The sequence below is a fragment of the Terrapene carolina genome, unplaced genomic scaffold (genome assembly GCF_002925995.2).
Source record: "Terrapene carolina triunguis isolate 2854851 unplaced genomic scaffold, T_m_triunguis-2.0 Scaffold30, whole genome shotgun sequence".
Taxonomy (NCBI): Eukaryota; Metazoa; Chordata; order Testudines; family Emydidae; genus Terrapene; species Terrapene triunguis.
The window spans coordinates 7,661,233-7,682,461 of NW_020664381.1; the positions used below are offsets into that span (position 1 = coordinate 7,661,233).

A 21,229-nucleotide genomic window follows, 5' to 3' on the forward strand; every position below is an offset into this window, starting at 1 on the left:
TTTCGTTATCAAAAACTGCCAAAACTTGGAATCAAACTTAAAAAAACAAAACAAAACCCTCATCCTGTGATGGAGTACAAGCACAGAAAACATGAGGCCAAAAATTAGCTTGGTAACTTTATAAACAACTGAAAACATTTCACTATTGCTCCCCCTCTGATACATACTCTCTACATTACTGCTTTGGCACAGATCTTAATTACTGTTTACTGACCAACGATTAAGATTATGAACTTGTGCGGCTTTATTGACTGAGTTGGGTACAACAATTGAAGCATCATTCTACCCCCCATCCAGTTGTAGATTTGTTATAGCTTAAAATTCACATTAACCACAAATTCATACAATCAACATCAGGCAGTGTGTTAATTTGAGATTGGAATAGACAATTTCATATCTCCTTACCAGGACATGCAGGGGAGAGACACTTTTACACTGCAATTCTCATCAATTTCATTGCTGGACTTTCTTCCCTCCCATTTAAACCAGGTCATTTGCCTATTCTTTTTAGTTTTAAAAAGTAAGCAATATGGCCAGTTGCAGTACACCATTGACTTAAACCCCAAACAAGACAGAAGTGGTAATGTTAGCATTGTACAACAGTGCCACAATTTACCTACCTTCTTGGAGAGGGTAACATTACTGGCCCAGTATCTGTCCAGCAGTACATACCAGCCTTTTTCTAGACTATGATAAGCTGTGCAGCCTTGTACTGGCTATAGGCAAAAGTACTACAACAGTAGCTTTACCAAGACCAGGGAAAACTGCATTATAGTACAAAAGAGTATGAAAGTGTTAACATTCCATATTGAAGAGAACTTGCATGAGGTTCAAGAGAAATTGCATGAGTTTTAAAACAAGGGTTTAGATTACTGATGCCCTCCAGAGTCTGCCTGTTGAATTTAGTCATTTAAGAAATAATTACATCACTAATGTAAACAATATAAACATACCAAAAACTAAGTATGATTTAAATACATTTTTGATGGTACAAAAGAAAATCCTGAAGGTGTCTGTACAGTTTTTACAATGTGGGAATCACCAATGTATTTACAACATGAAACGGGGAAATACCTTTCTTGTGCAGAATAAAATTATCTGAAATAATGTCAATATAAAAAACAATATCTAGCGGTGTGAGGCACTCCTGAAGATGGTGGCATTGGGCATGCTTTCCTTTGGTACAAGTCCCATCGCTTGGAGAGCCGCAGTTGCTGCTGTGGCTTTAGCATGCTTCTTATTAAGGCTGGGAAAGCTAGGCCTGTATTCATGCCCGTTGACCATCACCTGTTTAAGAGAAAAAATATACAATAAAATAAGAGATTTAACCAGTTGTTTGTTACTAGTACTGGAAAAGTTTGTTTACAAGAGCCAGAAAGAGCAATATGCAAACTTCCTATTAAAGGTAGGCAAAATCCACCTCCAGCATCACCTGCAACACGCATGCATGTCCTCACTCAAGTCTCTATTATATTTATGAACAACTCCATTGGATTTAAATGCTGAAAGACAAGCAAGCACAAACTATGGGGCTGCACTGAGGATGAGGAAATTAAGATTCCTCAAAAACATCAATTCGTGAGCTCTTCACTATTATTCAAAGTACAAAAACACTCATTAAGTTTTCCCCATTCTCTACATTTTTCTCTCATGCTGGCACACTTTGCATCTTGAAATTGTGTCTTCACTTCCCTTTCTGTCTCATTTTAGATATGGGTATAATTCAGATGTAGCAAGTTATTCATATTTATATTCTAGTAACACCAAGGCCCCACTCAGGATCAGAGCCTCACTGCAAACACAAAATAAGAGAGTTCCTGCCCAAAAGAGCTTATAATCTAAATATACAAGACATTGATAGACAACATATTAGGAAAATGTCAAAGGGACAACTAATATCTTTTATTGGACCAACTTCTGTTGGTGAGAGGTGGTCTTCAGGTCTAAAAAAATATGACCTCACCTACCTTCTCTCTCTCTCTAATAACCTGGGACTGACATGGCAACAACTACACTGCATGCAAAGATCCAAGTATTTTAAAAAACCCTGCCCCAGCTAACCCTTCCTCCCCCGTCATTGTGCAGAGCCTGTTATACCAGGTACACTGTGGCTGCCTCTCCAACAGCAAATGGGAGACTACATAGCAAACTTCTGTTGTAATTTAGCACTATTACAGCTCCACCAGTGAAAGCTGTTGCACCCACAGGGCTCTGGTGTTTTTACCATCGTATCAGCCAACACTACTTGAGACTACCTTTGAAAAGGATTCAGAAGCTCCCTCATGTGATACAGAAAGGAACTGCTTGCCTCAAAGGGGATGAGTATATGACGTCTATTATTGTTAATCGTGTTTATTACAGTAGTACCTAAGGAACAACTATGAATGGGGTGCAATTGTACTAGGCACTGTACAAACAGTCCCTGCTCTAAAGCAAGTTAGGTTGCTAGTTAATGTTTTTAATAAAGATCTATTAAATAAGACTAAGGTGGGGACCTAATAGTAGCTGAGAGACTGTCTTTCTCCCTACATCCCCTCCAGGCAGTTTTGGTCTACTGGTTTGCTTTTGCTTCTTGTGACTGAACTCTGGGATTAATAGCAATGCATTCTCAGTGGTGGGCCCACTTTTCTGGAATCTGCTCCTTGGGGACAACAATAGACTCGGTGTTTAGCAAACTTCATGGAGCAGTGTGAGAACTCTTGTTTTGTTAAAACTACTAATTTATTCCAAGACCATTTTAGGAGCCAGATAGGTTCAGAAATGTAGGTCTAAAATACTGCCTAATACTTTACAGAGCCCAGGTTTAGCATGATAAATTAAAATAATTGGTAAGAAACTACCATTAAGGCAGAAAAAGCATATGCCTGTATTTATTCTTTCTATATGCAAACCTTTGAAATTAAGTATGGGACAAGATGTTATGGCCTGGACTCCTGTAAAACTGCAGTGATCTTTTCCACAATGCTTGAGAATTTTTCTCCCAGCGAGGGAGAGAAGTCACTAATACGTTTTTGTGATCTATTTCTCTCTGTCAGTTCTTTAGCAGAAGAGTAGTCATTTTCAGTGGCAAACATTAATGCAAGATTCAAGTGGAAAGAGAGTAAGCTGGACTAAACTGACTAAAGAATGAAAAAGGGTTAATCCTGCTCAACTTATTCACAAGGGCCGTTCCACTAAAGCTTGTTCATGGGACTACGGCAGATAACTCATTTAAATAGGCAGTGGGAAGAATGGCTTTTAGCCTCTTCAGAGTTACAAACGTGCATAAGTGTTTGCAGGTTCTGGGGTTAAATTGTAAGCTCTTTAGAATAAGGACTTTGTATTCCTGTGTGTTTGGACCGTGCCCAGCACATTGGGGGCACTACTGGAATACAAAAAAAATGAAATTAATAATACTAGATTTATCATTTCTAACCGAGTACTAGACATGTCAGAAAAGGGAATTCAAGCTTACCTTGAAGATAAAATGTTTGCGATGATCAGGCCCACTATCATCCACCAATACGAATACAGGTGGTGACCATCTTCTTTTATTACATATCTCCATCAATGCAGAAACTGGATGTTTACCTTAAATATATCAACATATTTTATTTCTATATTAATTCCAATGTTACTCCTAGACAAGTTACCTTAAATTAGATATTTTAAAGGAGTTAAAAAAAGGCCTTACCTGAAAGATCCTTCATTACACTAAAATGTCCCGATCTCTTTTGTGTCTTTTCTCCCACTGCAACAAGGCCTAAACAAAATATGGACTATGTTTATATCTTGTGTTACTTTCTACCGCTATAAACCTGATTTTTGCATTGAACTCTTGCTATTGGAGCATGGGTTTCTCTCATTCCATTAACCAACAGCATGCATTAATGACGCCTATCTATGATGACGCCAACTGTAGCACAATCACACATTCAAAAGCCTTTTAATCTCTCCCTTCATTTCAACACTACTATTTTTTCACACTATGCCAATCTTCTCAACTTGTTCCATTAATTGTTCCATTGAGACTGTAACTAGTCTGTCAGTCACCAGGAAGTACAAAGCACACTAAGGAAGGCACTCTTCCCCCTCAGAGAGCTCAGTACTTCACTGCTCATGTCACCTTTGGGAAAAATGTATGGCAGGAGCTGAACTAAAACTCAAGAGACTCACAGGTGCGGGGCTCCTGCAAGCCACCCAATGTTCAACATTCTCCCCACCCCCATGTACTTCAAGCTTGTTGAAAAGTCATGGAAAACCTAACCTGCTGCAATTGTCTGTTCTCAGGAGGAAGGAAAAAATAAGTAGGTGATTAAAAAAAAAAAACATTCTGTATAGTTCTGAGGCAGTAGCTATCAAACTTTCATTCTGTTAATTACTTTGTACAAGACATCTTCTCATAAGCCATGTCCTCCACTCCAAACTTCCAATCCCAAGATTTTAAAGGGTAAGATAAAACAATCAATCTGCCTATAGCGTAAGGAAATGCGCGCAGTGACCCACCATTTTCCTTTAATAAAACATTTTACCCTCATTAATTTCAAAAATGCCTTTACTCCCTCTCGAGTGACACTTTTAAATACATATAAAAATAAAACGTTTGAACGACAATGGCTCTGAACTTCTTTTCCTTCAATCCTCTCCTTTTATTTTTCTTGTTTCTTACCTAAACTTGATTCCTCTCCTGGCTTCTGGGAATGAAGGGAGTAAAGGGGACATACTGCTGTTTTTCACTGCTGTTCGTTTTTGTTTTTTTTAAACTCACCTCCTCATTACCACCACGCCTTTACCCTCAGAACTTCAAACATAGTTTATTTTAAGGGTTTATGGCCCTAAAGTTACCTCCAAATTCAAACAACTCTAATGTTTCTTCCTTTTTCTTGTTGAAAATTATTTATATCAAAAATAATTACAAAACTGAGGTTACAATGAAGGGAGGGATCCTAGAGCACATTATGTTTCACATCTGGCAGCTTGAGAGGTATGGCTCTGAAGCAACGAATGGGAAGATGTTCTGCTTTCCACTGTTAACTGAAGCAGTGTGTTTTTACACCTTTCAGCTGCTGAGAAGGGAGCTCTCACAGCTTAATGGCAGCCAACAGAGCAAAAGAGTAGCTTAGTGGCTGTAGGCCTGGAAGCTGTTCAGGCCATGCCTGAGAGTAGCTGGGTCTGGTGCAGAGCCATGGGAAAGGCTGGCAAGCTCTGGATTCACACCTTGCTGCTGTTTCCCAAAATAGCTTTTACTGAACAAAGTTAATTGACTGTCCCTGGATGTATGTTCCCAGAAGTCAAAACACTCACTATTTTTTAGTAACTTTACACAAGATTTCAAAAATTGTTTTCTTTTATAAGAAGGAAAGAAGAAAATTACTTTGTCCATTTAAATTTTTTGGCAGAACACTAACCCCTTCTAGATAAGGTTCCAGTCTGGCTTTCAGCAGTACACACACATTGGTCAAGGCTGTCCACAACCCTTCTTCTTCATATTGGTTTGCACAGCACTTGGCATAGATTTGGCATTTTATAAATAACAGCATCAGTATATTCCAATGCACCTGATTGCCCTCCCCTTGTACAAGAATCACTTCAGCTACCTATTTTTAACAACCCAAGTTGCCTCTTTATAGTGTACATGATCTTAACATTAGGCACCCATGTTGGTTTAGCGAAACTTTAGCACTTCTCCCTATCAATCTGGGTTTGATTTTTTTAGGGAGCCTGTTGGAAAGGATCATCTATCTGATAAAACTCAAAACAGGAAAAAAAGGATTAAATTGAAACAACCCAGGGATCGCTGCAAGGATATCAATATTTGTCGGTGAACCTATACCAAGAAAGGGAAGACGCATGGTCAGAGCTCTCCTCAGATGGATGCCAGCAGTCTTACTAATAACTTTGCTTGTATGCTGTACTCTTCTTCTCCACCTCTCTGGCCATCTTACTAAACAGTAAGCTCTTTGGGGCAGTGAACATATCTGCCTATTTGTTTGTACAGCGCTTAGCACAACAAGGCACTGGTCCTGGTACAGGTCTTCAGGATTATATAAATAATCATTGGGATGAATGTCAAACTCTACAGATGTAAGAAATGTTATCAGATACCACACAGAGGTCCCCAGACACTCAATAAGGTTAGTACTCCCAATCATGGTTGTGAGCCTGTCAGATAACCCATTCTGCAGGCTGCTCAGAAAAAGAGAAATGACCTTGAAGGAATTTTAGTTTAGTTTATAGATCTACATAGTTCTTCCCTGATGCCTGTGACATTACCCACATAAAACTCAAGGAACTGTTATCAGCAATGAGAGCTTTACAGGACAGAGCTGCTGAAAAGGCTGTGCTGCAGCTCAACAAGGAAGTTTTCTTCCTGGAACATCTGTCAACTAATTCTTCTCCAAACTCGCTCTCTCTCTCTCTCTAGCTCCAATCTGGCAAGAAGTCTGACAGAAATGAATAGTTGTAAAGCAGGTTTAGCCACTTTATATGTAAAACTCATTTGTTTTCATGGCTTCCTTTTCTATATTTTTGGACTGTTTCATCGCTCAGTTATAAAGCCATTTTGTAGACTGCTAAAGGAGCTATAAACTTTAGACAGGATCTCATTCTTATACTTGTAAAACTGAAGAGTGAGACTCCTCAGTCTCCATTTCCTGACTCCACACAGACAATTTTTACAATCTTGACTATAACACTTTATTTTCAGTGTGTGATTGGTACTTTGAGAGCATTCCGCTATTGGGAAATCTCTATGTGGACAGCTAGGGTCTGGTTTTTAGCATCTGCAGTTTTCACTGACTTAACAGCACCTATGAAAATCAGGCCTATAGAGTTTAAGTTTATGTCCTTTGTTTCTTTTCTGATTGAAACTATGATTGAATGAAAACTCTGCTTTAAATGTCTGTAAGCTTAAATGTGATCTATGTAATGTAAAGCTCAAAAAGGTTAAGGAACAACTGGTAAATATTTGGTTTTCTACTTAAACTACAAGCCAATATTAATCTGGTTTACCAATGCACATTATGAAACAATATAGGTGAAGTCAATTGGAATTTTGCAGCACATTTAAAAATTTTAACTTTAAAGAGCTTAAAAACTTTCTTTCTGAATCACAGCATACCTCAGCATGCATTGTAAAAGAAAAATGCTGCTGAGTTTGCATATATATGCAAAATACCCAATTGTGTAATCTGGGCAGCTCATTTAAGCCACAGTAGGGTCCTGATCCTGCAGACATGCTTATGCATGTGTCTAACTTTAAATGGAAGAGGAGCCCCATAGACTTTTATAAGAGTATTTATGGCTTTAAAGTTAAGCTCATGCCTAAATGTATGTAGACTAGGGCGTAAGGGGCCAGTATCAATACGACTATTTTTATTGTAATATTTTTATAGTAATATACATATTATAGTGAAAATAATTTCCATATACTAAGATTGTTCTATTCTTTGCTATAATAGAAAGAAAACCATTATCAGTTTTATAATGTTTTAAAAGGCTCAAAGAAAGAGTTTACCTTTTCGATCTGTCTTAAAATCCACTAGGATAGGCTCCACAGTTCCTTCTCTGTTTTTTCCTAATCCCTCTCCTTCTCTCCAGCCCATTTTTCTCATCAGTTGGGCTCCCATTCCTCCAGTTACAGGGGCTGCTCTTAAGAACTGATCCTATCCAAAGAAAGAAAAGTAAAACAAGTCCTAAAGTTAGCACTTGATTTTAAAAAAATAACTGGGAGCTTCCAAAATGTTTCTAACAACCTTTCATTGATCAATTCAAGTGAATACACCTTAGCTTTACATACATTTACATGGCTTGTATAAACCAGAGTTCACAATATAAAAGTTAGACACATAATTTGTTCAAAATATCAAACTAGAAACAGCTTAAGAAAATTTTAATGAGATCCTTTAAGTCAAAAATGGCAATTTTAAACATTGACCTGTTTCAAACGTGTATGTAATAAAATGATAACCAACGTTTATTTTTAAACACATTACTTTGGTTCCAATGTATCTCTTCTTATCTTGTGAAAGGAGGCAGTGTTAATTGTTTAACTAGCAACATTTGTGCCAAGTGTACCTAGTTATTGAACAAAATACAAGCAAATATAGTAATGACATTCAAATACTGTTTAGGCATATTTTAAATATGAATAATGCTTCCACACTTTATTACGCAGCAGTTGCAGACACACATTTTACTCTGAAAATCCACATAGAACAGATACAGGCGTTTCTTTAAAAACAAATGAACAAAAATAAGGTACTTAGCCACACAGTTCAGCAGCAGTAGTTGTAATATCATTGTCTCAAATCATCATTACATAATAGTTGTTAAGTGTCGTAAGCTTATCAAATAGAACTTTTAAAAATCTGTTTTCTTGTAAAGAACTTTAAAAACTCCTTAAATGTTTACGTACCTAGGCCTCGATGGCCGCAGTGTTGTGAATAGTAGGGCTGGCATTGACCGTGGCAAGAAGGCAGCTACAAGGATTTGACCCTGAAACAAGTTTCCATATAGAGGGGTGAAAGTTCACAGGTTATTCTGTGAACTATCATCTCTCTTCTGCCCCACCCACTGACCCAAGTAAGTCAGTCATTTCCATCACAGCAGCAAATTGCTTGACTTAATATACAAGTTTACACATTGGTATTGATAACGCAGTTATTCTCACACAGTAGGTAATAGATACAATGCCTAGTATTTTTGTAGCATTTACCTATGTTTCAAAACAGTGGTAAGTTCACGGAACACTTTTTTCTTTATTTTATTTTTTTACTGTGTTTGACGTACTAAATATTTCCCAGATTTGAAGAGACGAAGACAGATATTTCCTTGGTTTCAAATATAAGCAGAATTAGAAGTTTTCCTTTTCCAGGAGACTTAGAATATATATATTCTTAATAAAAACTATTAGCCTCTCAACACAGGCAATTATGGCACATACCAAGGACATATGCATCATAACCCCCCACATTTCCTGTTGTTAAGAAGTTAAATCATAAAAATTCCTGAACATGTATAATAGGAATAGTTTTCCAAATATTTACCTATATAAGCAACAAAACAAATCCCTAGAAACCATGCAACTGAATGTTGAGTTTAACAACAAGGTGCTCTGATGGAAGGAAGGGTAGACAGAGGCTAAGTTTACCTCTCCAGTCAACTTTCGATCGGTGCAGGCCATGCAGTTTACGTGTATGCAGAGACAAGTTAGCTGATGTTCGATACCAACTGCCTCACTCTATACACCTAGAATGGCTTTTACTTACTTCCAGTTTCATCCTCCCCTGTCTTTTCCAGGAACCTCTCATAAGAAAAGGTCAACCATGCAGAGTATGATACAAACCCCAGTCAATGTCACCCAGGGTTCCGATTCCTCTTTTGTACCTGCTTTGCAATGATAGAATTTTCAACATCAACATCTGTTTCATTATCACCAACGTGTATTCAGTTCACAAACCAGAGTAGGAGCAAGTTCTTGATGAGGTCACTTTCATGTTATAGAGCTTTCCCATTACAATTTCAAATTAATTTTGGAAAAAAGACTCAAAATATACCCATTTCGTGGCTTAAAATGAAGGCATTAATTTTAGACAGAAAATATCAAAGCCTAAACAAATCCTAAACCTAGAAAAAAAAAATCTAACTTTCTCTAAACTTTTAAAGTGCAATTGTACTTCAAAATTACTGTAAACATGGCATTGTCTTACTCAGATCTGCTTCTTGTGCATTCATATCTTGTATTGATATCTGCTGATTTTAGTGGCAGACCATGTTTTTACTGCTTTTCACTCTTGTTAACACAACAGAGCCAACACAGTTAAGAATGAGAGCTGGATTCTATTCCTTCTTGTGCTTCATTAACAAAGCCATTTACTACACTGCAAACAGTTACACCTGCACAACCCCTTTGCCGGCTGCAGAAAGTTTGTTTCTCACACATCACTACCAGAAATAAAGAGCTCAGCTTGTCTCACATTCCAATCAAAGAGAACAAGTATTGCAGGTCAGAGGAAAAACAAAACAAAACTTTTTACTTATAAATAGAGGAGAACTGAAATAGAAATCATGAAAGAAAAACATGAAGCCATACAATGCCATTTATACAGTTAGATTCAGAGTGAAACTGCACTTTAAAGCAACTGTGAAAAAGGACATTTATAAAATATTAATTTTTTTAATTAGATAATTAATGGACTAAGAGGAAACAGCATGGTCTAGAAAACTGAACAAAGTACTTGAAATGACTAAGTTCCAAGTCCACTCTGCCACCGATTTGCAGTGTGATGTTGGAAAAGACACTTCAACTCTTTGTCTCAGTTTCCTTCTCTCCAAACAGAGATAATACTAACTCACCCACCCCGTTATCTCACGGAGATGTTTGTAAGAGCTCCACATTTGTAGTGAACTTTGAAAGTGTTAAAAAAAAAAAAAAATAATCAAGTGATGCAGGACATGTGAAAGATTCAAATTCCTTTTTATTTTAAATTAGGCAGGCAGAATACCAGACTAGACAGTCCAATAGGATCATCAGGTACAGTAAATCCTATGTTCCTAATTCTTTTCATTATCATTGTCAAATGAGTTTCGTAACAGATTAAAAAAAATATTTCCCATTTACCCAATCTCTATTCACAAATTGTATTACAAGAGAAACTGCTCATCAAGATGACAGTTTAATGGCAACTTCTCACCTGTTAATCTCCAAGCCCTCCTATGCCAGACCAGACAAGTGGGTACATCTCCTCCTACCAGCAGATGGGGACGAACAAAGAGCAATGCTCTTGTGACACCACTTCTCCTATAAAGGAGGCTGGCTGGCAGATCCTGCTCAAATAATTTAGAATGCTTAATGCTTAAAACTACAATAGGAAAATAACTTCAGAACAGTTTCAACTCCAACAACAAAATAAGAACAAGCGTGGGATACCTGGGATGGCACAGGAGGGCTTAAAAACCAAACTAACAGGTAAAAAATTACAATTTTACAGCTTTATGGTATGCCAACAAAGCCCAGATAAGTGGGAACGTCAATAACAAGAGAAAAGGTGAGTACCTTACAAAAAGTAAAGTAAGGGACTACAGTGAGCAGGACCTGGCTACCAAAGATGGCAGCAGCAAAGCCTAAAACATCAAGTCCAGAATGATTTGAGATGGCATATAAATATGCTTAACTGGCTGCTTTCTACACAGTTCTGGAGGGGAAGAATCCCATCCTCTTCTGTCAGTGAGGTAGACATGATGTTGAAGGAATATGTCTTCACAGAAAACACAGCTGTTTTATCCTGGTCAATGGTTCCTCTCACACAAGACACTGAAGCTTGCAGATTGCTAAGCCTTTTATGGTTGGGACTCTCAAAAACACCACCACCACCACAAGTGATCTGACTTTATATCTAAGATACACAAAGCCCTCTTCACAGCGAGTGTTTCATGGGGCCAGTCAGAATAAGGAGAAGGAACAGCCTTGTGGATGGAAAAAACCAACTTGGAAGGAAATTGAGAGCAAGCTTAATTATACCTTGTCCTGATGAAAAATTAATGCAGGGAATACTGCCAAAAGGACTTACAGCACTCGTTCTCTCCTAACAAAAAAGCAAACTGAAAAGAAATGTTCACCCCTCTTTAATGGTGCATGTGAGAGGGCGTTTAGCACTAAATACAGTTCTTATGGGGACAGAGGGGAAAAAAATCATCTCAATTTTAGCTTGTCAGCTGTCCTAAAAAACATTACTTTCAAAAGTGCGTCATAGAAGAATGTTCTAACTTTGCCTCTTAGTATTACAGTGGCATGGCCCCCAAAAGCCAATATTCCAGGCCTTTCAAAAACAGAAAAAAATTTCACTAGTAACTGGACTTAAATCTTCTGGCCTTGCATCGAGCTTGAAATATGCCCTAATCTGCTTTTGAACACTTATCAAGCGGTTCAGATAAATCCCTCTTCATGCAGGTCCAACTCAAGAACAAGGGATTCTCCATGCTGAACTGTACCCACAGTGAGAGACAGTGGGTGATCACAGAAGAGATCCAGCCAGCTACAGTGCTACCACCTCCTGAGCCAGTCCAGGAATTCCAGCCAGTCCAGAAACACCAGGATGTTCTTCTCCCTGAATTTGGCTATCTTCTGAAGGACTGACTATGATGAGACGTATAGGGAAGATATACAGCAGGTCAAACTCCTACAAGTGAGAGTTAACACCCGCTCACAGGGCCAATGAATCCTGGACTCTGGAGTAAAAGGCCTCTATGTTCACATTCATCCAAAGAGGTACCAACAAAATTCTGAAAAGCACCTATTAGTTTGAAAGACTATTCGCCACCCCTGTTTGTACAATGCTATTACTGAGTGCTTAGTTTTGTTGGTGGGCTTTTTGTTTTGATTTTAGATTGTACAGAATATAAAGCTTTAGAATATTTTTGATTGTGTATCTTCTGGAAGTGATGCTGCATCATCGCTTAGAGCTGTTATCCTGGGAAGACTTCTGCAAAGATACGGGTTTTCCATTCCACTGGGAAGGTACTGATTACAGTGATTTATGTTGAAAGAAAACTCCATTGTAAAGAGCCCATCACAAAGGAAACCTTATCCCCTTCCTCCTAAAAGCTCTGAGCACTGTCACCTCCAGGATTTCTGCTGATCATAGCTGTTGTGCTGGGCCAGAGAGAAAGGAAGTCTCTGAAGCCTCAGAGCCAGTCCATTCGGAGGCCTTTGAAAATTAAATCCAGGGACTTGAAATGGATTCAGTACTGGACAGGGAGCCCACGGAGCATAAGCCACATCAGAGTGTCTTGTTAAACCACCTGACCTTTACTTTCATCCCCAAGCATAGCACACTGTAGCAGACAAGCCTGAAGGTGATGAGCACGTGATAACTTGAAAGGCTGCCTCCACTTCTTGTAAGATCAGAGACGGCCAGACAACTCTCCATTCAAGAGGAAGTGATATCACAAGAGTTTTTTTTTTTTCTTGTCTCCATCTTCTGGCGAAGGGAGTCATACTCACTTGTGGTGAGCTCAAGGGAATGTGGAAGACAGGATTTTACCTCTTCAAAATGTCTAGCTCTAAATATAGCTTTATAACAGCCCTGAAAATGCCTTGTTTTACAGCGATAGCACAAATCAACAAAAAAAACATTACACTGTGCAATGTGTTATAAAAAAAGAACCCAGTTAACAAAACACAAACCAAAAAACCACCTAGTTTTGGAAAAAAATGTATTTGTCATATAATAAACGTGGTAGAGTTTATTGATCTAGAAGCAACTGGTGGCGTTGGGAAAGTCTAAACAAGAGTAAGCCTCAAAAGAACTTGCTCGACCAAAATATTTTACCTACTTCCCCTCAAATGATATTTTGTACAGCAACATTCTGCTTTGTTTTGTTTTCTTTTGTTTCAAGTCATCAGCCTCCAGAGAGAATTTATCCTATACATACTATATGTAATAGGTTAATAATTTCCACATTTGTGAACTGATTACATCATTGATGATAAACAGAAAACCACTTTTCAGAAAAAATAATATTGGTCACAATTGTATCAATGGGATAAAATTAAACCTACAGAATGTTGTTCTTTTGGGAATATTGTTCAACAACCCAATGTCCAAACATTATGAATCAGTCACATTGCTAAAAAGAAAGAAAATAAAAACACTGCTAGTTGGAATGCCACAGTTATTCAATCTGCCATATTAACCATTTTAAGTAAATAAACTTACATGCCACACAAAATTTTATTAAGGTGAAGTTAAGGTTGCAGGTACATAGCGGTTTCACTACATATTACCTTCCAAAAATACTAATTAAATTTTTGGAAACCCAAATCTTAGAAACCCAGGAAATGCAGAGTTAAGATTGCATTGCTCAAACAAGCAACCCCAACTAACTTAGCTCGCCTCAAAGATATGCCTATTATCATCTTTGCATTTAGAGGATCAAAAATGTACACCACACATTGGTTTTATAATCTGTTTCATACATACCTGTCATACTAAGTGCGATGTCTGCATATGGAGACACACTAACTCTGTCTCTACTGACACTTTTGATTCTGCAAAGTGCTGCATGCCTCCAGCTCCTTGCAGGGCAGGGCCCTTAGTAAAGACAGGCATGATTGCTTTCAGTATGCTATTTGTAACAGAAATATCTAACATTTCTTTGTGTCTGCTGTGTATGACTGCAAGGACAGCCATAAAGCAGCAATACCACTACATAGCTATGAATAAGACATTCTACTTTTTGTGGTTACCAACAGAAATTTAACATTTTGGTATGATGGATAACGGAGTATGAGTTTAATTTCTCAGGGCATCACTACAAGAGCAGAATTAAGGTAGTTCAGGTACCTTGCCTGAGAAATGCAACCTGAACTCTGCATTTACTAGTTCGTTCATTTTTTTAAAACTACCGTTCCTGAAAGATAATATGCACTCGAAAAACTGTGTGCCTGCTTTGCCTTTTGTGTGAGATTTTCCCATCTCATCCACAGAGCTGAGGTCCAACTTGTAAAGTTCATCAACCCTCTAAGTAAGCTTTGTGAGACTTGTAAATAGTCCCACAATTCCTGCAAGCTTTAAGAGACTTGTGTGGGCCCCCAAAGCCCTTTAGATTGGGTTTGTGATTGTGGTCACCTGTTAACCCCAGAATTTTGGTGGAATGGGGAAGTTGAAAGGAGCAAAGAGGTCAATCTGAGAAACAGCTCAACTATGCAGGAGAAAGTGTGGGGGAAGCACGAGTACCTCCCTGACTTCTCCAACCAATGGATTCTCCTATGGTCTGCCAGAGAAGAGTTCTGCTGCTGCAAACCACAGGATGCCTATTGGTTAGAGAAAGGATAGAAGTGCTAGTGCTTCTCCCTGCCTACTCCTCCTACATTCGCTGCTGACCACATCATCCCCATCTGGAGCTTTCTGTTTCTGGTAACACCCGCATTTCAAGTCAGAGGTCAGTTCTCTACACGTTTCTCCCCACAGAGACATGAATATCTTTTGAGAGGGATGACATGCTCAGAAGCAGCTCAGGAGTGCAGGAGAAAAAGGCAGAGGGAAAACACACCTGCCTTCTCCACTCCATGTATTTTGTTAAAGGACAGTCCTGCAACTGCAAGCCACAGAAGACCATCAAAGAATGTCAAAGTAGGAGAGACGGATGAAAATGGGGGGGCTTGGGAAAGAGGAGATCAAAGGGTCATTCTCCTGCCTTGTCTTGGGAATCTCCTGAGGTATGCAGGAAGAGAGAACCCCAGAGAGCCTTAGGAAGGTTTACTGGCCTCTTTCACAAGCCTTTTAGTGGAAAAGTTCTCCTTTTCTCCTCACTGATAAGCCTCTCTGCTGAGTGTTTTCATTTTGAAGTCTCTCTCTGCCAGGAAAAAGGTAGAGACTCTATTTTTTTAAATCACTGGAGCTGATATTCTGAAGCAACGTTACAAATTCAAAATAACTTTTTAAATTAAGACTTTCATAAAGTAAATGTTGGTCCTCAGCCCTAGATCTCATCAAGATCCCAGAAAATTTTCCATCTAACAAGTATCTCTTTCCTTTCTATTGTCTTAATTCAAAGCGTGGGGGGGGGGAGGGGTGAGAGGAGGTTAGAGTTTTGAAATTTAGTGAACACTTTCTATTTTTAGAGTGTCATGATTCAAGAACCTCTTGTTCAGTTCATGTCAAATTTCTGCCTAAGCTTCAAACCTAACTTACTAGTTTTGAGAATCCTATTACTTTTTTGTGGATTGTAGAAGAATGAGCAAAATCAGTCTTGTAACAAACTCAGCTGCTGCAACCTTTGCCAGAGTGAGTGCTGTTACTCATGATTATTTGCCTGTAAAAATGGAAATCTCATAGATTCCCCAGTTTTATTCACTGAAACAGAACTCATTCAACATTGATTTTCAAAGACGAAATATAAAATATTAACAAATTTACAAAAACATATAATTGTATGACACATTTTGCTCAGATGATAGGCTGTTATTTCTCTTATTAACAAGTATCTAGATGCTTGATGATACTAGATCAATAAACCAGTTGCAACCCCTATTTTAATATTTCAAAATATTTGGCTTGCAGAAATGGTGTTATATAATGCAAACAGAGGCAAGAAAGCAAATGGATGGAACTAATCCAAACAGAACAATTCATCTTGGGACAGAAGTGCTGATCCTGTTCCCATTGAAGTCAATGCCAAAACACCACTGAATTCAATTACATCAGGATCAGGCCCTGACCAATACATTCCAAACGGATTAGCTTAATTGAGGACCTACCACTGCAACAATACCCAAGATTATGAATGTCAATTCAGAAACATCAACAGTAATCGAATGTGTGAACCAATCTATTTCAAATACCAGCCATACTCTTTTTAAATTTCCATAATGCACCTATCAAGCTCTCTAGGCATCAGAAAACCTGTTCAGATGAACACCTTAACGCATAGCTAGATAGATATGCATTCTTATTATGCCTAGATTGAATGCATATAGTAAATTAATTCAGTTAAAGATATAGTATATTTTCCCAAGTACATTGTAGTAGACTGTTAACAACTTTAGTGTGCCATTTTTCGTATCTTCCAATAATTTCAATATTATTTATCATTTGATATTTGGACATATCTGTCTGCATATCATCTACCTTTCTAATCCATGCTTGGGGACCACTGTTGGACAACTCATCTGAGGACAAAATCTGTGCTCCAGTACTTCCTGTGAATTGGCCCGGCAGAGAGTTTGACTGCGCCCAAGCATCAATCTACAAGATACATCAGCATAAAAACAAAATAAAAATCTGCAACTTCTCTCCATAACTGTAAAGATCCATGCAATTTGTGTTATGAAATGGAACATTTACCTCCCCCCCACTTAAAAAAAATAGGAAGTTACTAGATGGTTATAATTTATAACTATTTTTACTTTAAAACATTTAAACCATAGAGTGACCATGAACAAGTCATCTCCCTATTCTTTACCACCTTACAACAACTCCTTTCATCACTTTTGTAAAGTATTTGTTCTGGAGACAAGTACAAAAATTATTACTGTCTCCCCCAACCCCTTTCCCCCATAATTAATCTTTTCCGGGACTAGGAAAAACTATTTCTGGTCAATTCCTCAATCAGACATGTGAAGCAGAAAAATCACCAGGTAAACCATGGTATGCCTTATATATCCTAGGCTATGGTATATTTAAAGTACTGTTTTACTATGAAAGATGATTTTTTAAAATAGCATTCTCTCAAGGACTCCCACTTGAACTCTGCCTAGTTTTTTATATGTGCTCATCACAATTGTTTTGGGCATGTATTTACAAATAAAATTTATCACCACCTGTTAACTTCCAGCCCTGCAATCTGAAAATCAAGTTGGTTTACCTTTCAGCTTATGTATCGCCAACAATAAATACTCTGTGGTAAAAATTTAAACTAAAATTTTCAAATCTGAGTGCCTAAAGTCAGACGCCTAAAATCCATATTTGGGTATTTATATAGAGAAAGCGACCTGATCTAAAAAGAAGCTTAGCATCATTTTTCACTGACTTCAAAAACGTTGATAAAGAAAAAACAGTGCAACCCACCTGTTCCTGTGCACGATTTAACAAGCACATGGCCTCTAAGTCAAATGTATTTTCTGTAAGCCTCTTCTGAGCCATTGTTCGTTCATTCATTGCTGTAGAGATGTCCACAGTCTAGGAAGAAATACAGCTTATTTATTTTTTAAAACAGATAGACCGTAATAATGCGTTCCTGCTCTAGAAGCATTTATTGTAAAATAAGGAGATATGCTACAAAAGTTGTGTTATGCATTTGAAAGTAGTAAATTGAAATGGAAAACAGATTCCAAAAAAAAATTAATTTGACAATTGCTTGTTAAACATGTATAATCTGAGTTTTATAAAATTAATAGAAATTGTGTAGGGATAAAGTACAATATAGTGCAGTGGTCCCCAAACTTTTTCATCTGGCGGATGCCAGACGACGAGCCACGGAGGACCGTGGCGGCGGACGAGCATCTGCCGAAATGCTGCCGACAAGCGGCATCATCCAGAGGCGTCATTGCCGAAATTCGGCGGATGCTCGTCCGCCGGCCAGTATGCAGGCGCACTTAGACACCCCGGCAGGCGCCATGACACCCGCGGGCACTGCGTTGGGGACCCCTGATATAGTGGTATTACTTTTTGCAGTTCTAGCATGTTCATAAATTGGTCTACAATCACTAGCCTAGTAAAGCTTAAATTTTCAACCAAGAGAAATAGAGCAAATGTCCCAGATATATAAAACTGAAAAATATTTTTAAAAAATGCTATAAATATATTTAATAATTGTCAAATACTAGAATGCAGAATTAATTAATTAAAGGTAAAAGGTCAGGTCCCACAGAAATGTAAGCAGAATTTCTTTATAAAGAGTAGTTCCTGTTAGGATTCATGTTTTAATACACACTGTTATTTCTCCAATGTAGTGCAACTTTTCATACTTGTATCACATGCATTTTATCAACCTGGATTTAGTCCCACTCATCTACTTAAGACCTCTTCTCTTTCTCTTTCAAATCACTTGCTTCTAATTTCTTCAAAAGGATGTACTTATTTCTGCTCATTCACAGACAGCAAGCACCTTTAATTCTTAAACCTGTTTCAGGTTTCTTCCCCACCAGCTGCAGTAGGACTTCAAAGGACATGCTGCTCCAGCTAATGCAAATTATTCTGGGGTGTACCTAAAACCCAAAGGCATCCAAAACACACTACTGAACAGAAACAGGAACACAATTTTAAGAGGGCAGGCCATGTAAATATCAATTTCACAGTGAAGAAGCGTGGTTTGGGACTGGCCTATTGCTGGGTAACCATGACACACTGCTATTTCCTACCACTTAACCTGAAGCAAAGAGGTGATAGCAAATTGCTGATCTCACCATATTAAAAAAATCAGTACAAACCAATATCGCATTCAGATACAGCAGTCCAAATTCTGGTATCGTCTTTGGAAGTTAATTCACTTCGAAAGCATAGAAAAATAAGGTTTATTTAGATTTTGTTCCTATACATAAACTATTACCAAAGGCAACTATACCAGTAAATGTCCTAAAGATTTTGATAAAGGGTTCAGTTTTGGAAAACAATTATTTTTTCCTCTCAAAAACTGAAAAACTCTGCTGGTATAACAAAAAAGTTAAGCCAGATTGTAGTAGGGAGGGAATTTTTTGCCTGAAGAGTAAAAACAAACAAAGGTTATTACATAGTCCAGCCTTGAGCGTAGGGGACTGGACTAGATGACCTCTAGAGGTCCCTTCCAGTCCTACACTTCTATGATTCTACGAAACAAAAACAAAAATTCTTCTGCCAAAGATACCACACATCAAGCAGAGAAATTAATGTAAAGTTACTAAAGGGACACATTCAACTTAAATTTGCCCCAAGTTAAATTTTGTAAAATCAAACTTTTATAAAATTGAAGATCACAAGAATTTTTTCCCTTAACTTCAATGACATCTGTTTTTACATCTTCTCCCTGAAGTGTGAAACCTAGACTTCGCTATATTGAGCACCTAAACATAAAATACAATTAACCAAAGTAGAACCAGATTGCTGGCACAGAAAATTATTTAATAATCCCCTCCAAAAATTGATAGGCACTAGTGGAAATACAATGCATGCAGTGGGGACATTCAGGATAAAGACATTTACTTAGAATTTAAATCTCTCTATATATCAGGTGAAGGATAGGATAAAAGTTACAGTGGAACTTCTGAAATCACAGAAATAAATTCTGGAAAATAACGTCATACTAAGGCGTTAAATGCAAATACAGAGCAAAAAATAAATCATAAAATTTCTATCCGCCAATGCAAGTAGCTTAAATGCAAAAATAGGTGAACCAGAATGCCTTTTAATAGAAGAGGAATCTGAACTTCTGTCATAGACATTAGTGAGTTCTTGAAACTCTCAGGAAAGAGACATGGGTGAACCAACTGGAACAGCTCCAGGCAAACCTCTGCTCAATGCACATCAGTGGTCAAAAACAAAAACAAAGTGTTAAGAGGTACAAGTATGGGATAGAAAATAAGAACAGTATAAAGCAATCATATTCTTTAGTGGTACACTCTCACTTAGAATACGGTGTTCATTTTGGATCACCATATCTCAAAAAAGAGAGAAACAGAAAGGTCCAGGGACAGGTGATTGGTATGGAGACTTCTGAATGAGGGAGACTGAAAATACTGGGACTGTTTACTTTAGAGAGGAGACATGACAGAAATAATCAATACAATGAATGGTACAGACAAGGTAAACTGGGTGTTCCTATTTAGCCTCTCACATAATATAAAGGGGTATCCAATAAAATTGAAAGGAAATTAATTTAAAACTAATGAATATATACTTTACACAGACACATAATTAACTGACAGCTCACTGCCACTGAAAATCATTAAAGCCAAGAATTTAGGAGGATTTGAAAAAAGACTAGAAATGAGAAAAATGAGAACATCTAGAATTACATAAAACAGGATAACTAATTTTTATTCATGGGATATAAACCTTCACGTTTAAGGGGAAAAGACGACAACCATTCACTGTCCGTGATTAGGAAGAATCTTTCCATATGGGTAAGTTATTCCATAATTGTGCACGGTGAAGCATCTGGTACTGGCCAGTCAGTTACTGGATGAGATGGACCCGTAAAGGAATTCCTATGTTCTGCAGAGAACTGCAGAACATAAACAAGCAGCATAAACAGTGACAAAGTTAATTAAAACAAATTCCAGTAATAATAATCTAAGGTGTTAATAAATTTGTGTACAACATATACTTTTTTGTGTTGACAGTGCCACTTAAAATTTTAACATTAAAGTTTATTAATGTTTAGCTTGTAGTCAGGATTCAGGAGAAAATTATTCTACTCACCAAAATTTATCTTCCTTTCTAAAGCCCCAATCCAGCACTGCACTTACACATGTGAATAGTGCATTCAAGTCAGTAGGACTAGTCACATAGTTAAAGGTACACATGTACTTAAGTGCTTTGCTAGATCAGGGCCTATTAGCAGACACCCTACTTAGAAAGAATTTCCCCTCATGGTTGGTCACCATATTTGAGACAAAGTGGCTTGCATTACTCTATGGTAGCTTTGGGTCTTGGAAAATGCTTGGAGTAAGGAAAGATACTGTTTTACTTGACTACACAATAATATGAATTTCAACATTTTATCCTCTGTAGAACTCGTGCTCTCCATTTCTGAGTTTCAACACTAAAGTTGT

At 37.7% G+C, this 21,229-nt stretch overlaps 1 protein-coding gene across 1 annotated transcript in view; it reads right to left on the minus strand.

The window, feature by feature from the left end:
* Nucleotides 1-838: 838 nt before the first annotated feature.
* LOC113405083 (protein SON-like) overlaps nucleotides 839-21,229 on the minus strand; it is a 55,080-nt gene continuing 34,689 nt past the window's right edge. Inside the window, exons 11-16 of the mRNA XM_029911397.1 lie at nucleotides 17,550-17,660; nucleotides 16,611-16,727; nucleotides 7,496-7,643; nucleotides 3,674-3,742; nucleotides 3,455-3,570; nucleotides 839-1,287 (exon numbers count right to left, since the gene is read on the minus strand). Of these exons, the coding sequence (XP_029767257.1) occupies nucleotides 1,129-1,287; nucleotides 3,455-3,570; nucleotides 3,674-3,742; nucleotides 7,496-7,643; nucleotides 16,611-16,727; nucleotides 17,550-17,660 (720 nt within the window). The 3' untranslated portion in view covers nucleotides 839-1,128. The remainder of the gene's footprint in view (nucleotides 1,288-3,454; nucleotides 3,571-3,673; nucleotides 3,743-7,495; nucleotides 7,644-16,610; nucleotides 16,728-17,549; nucleotides 17,661-21,229) is intronic.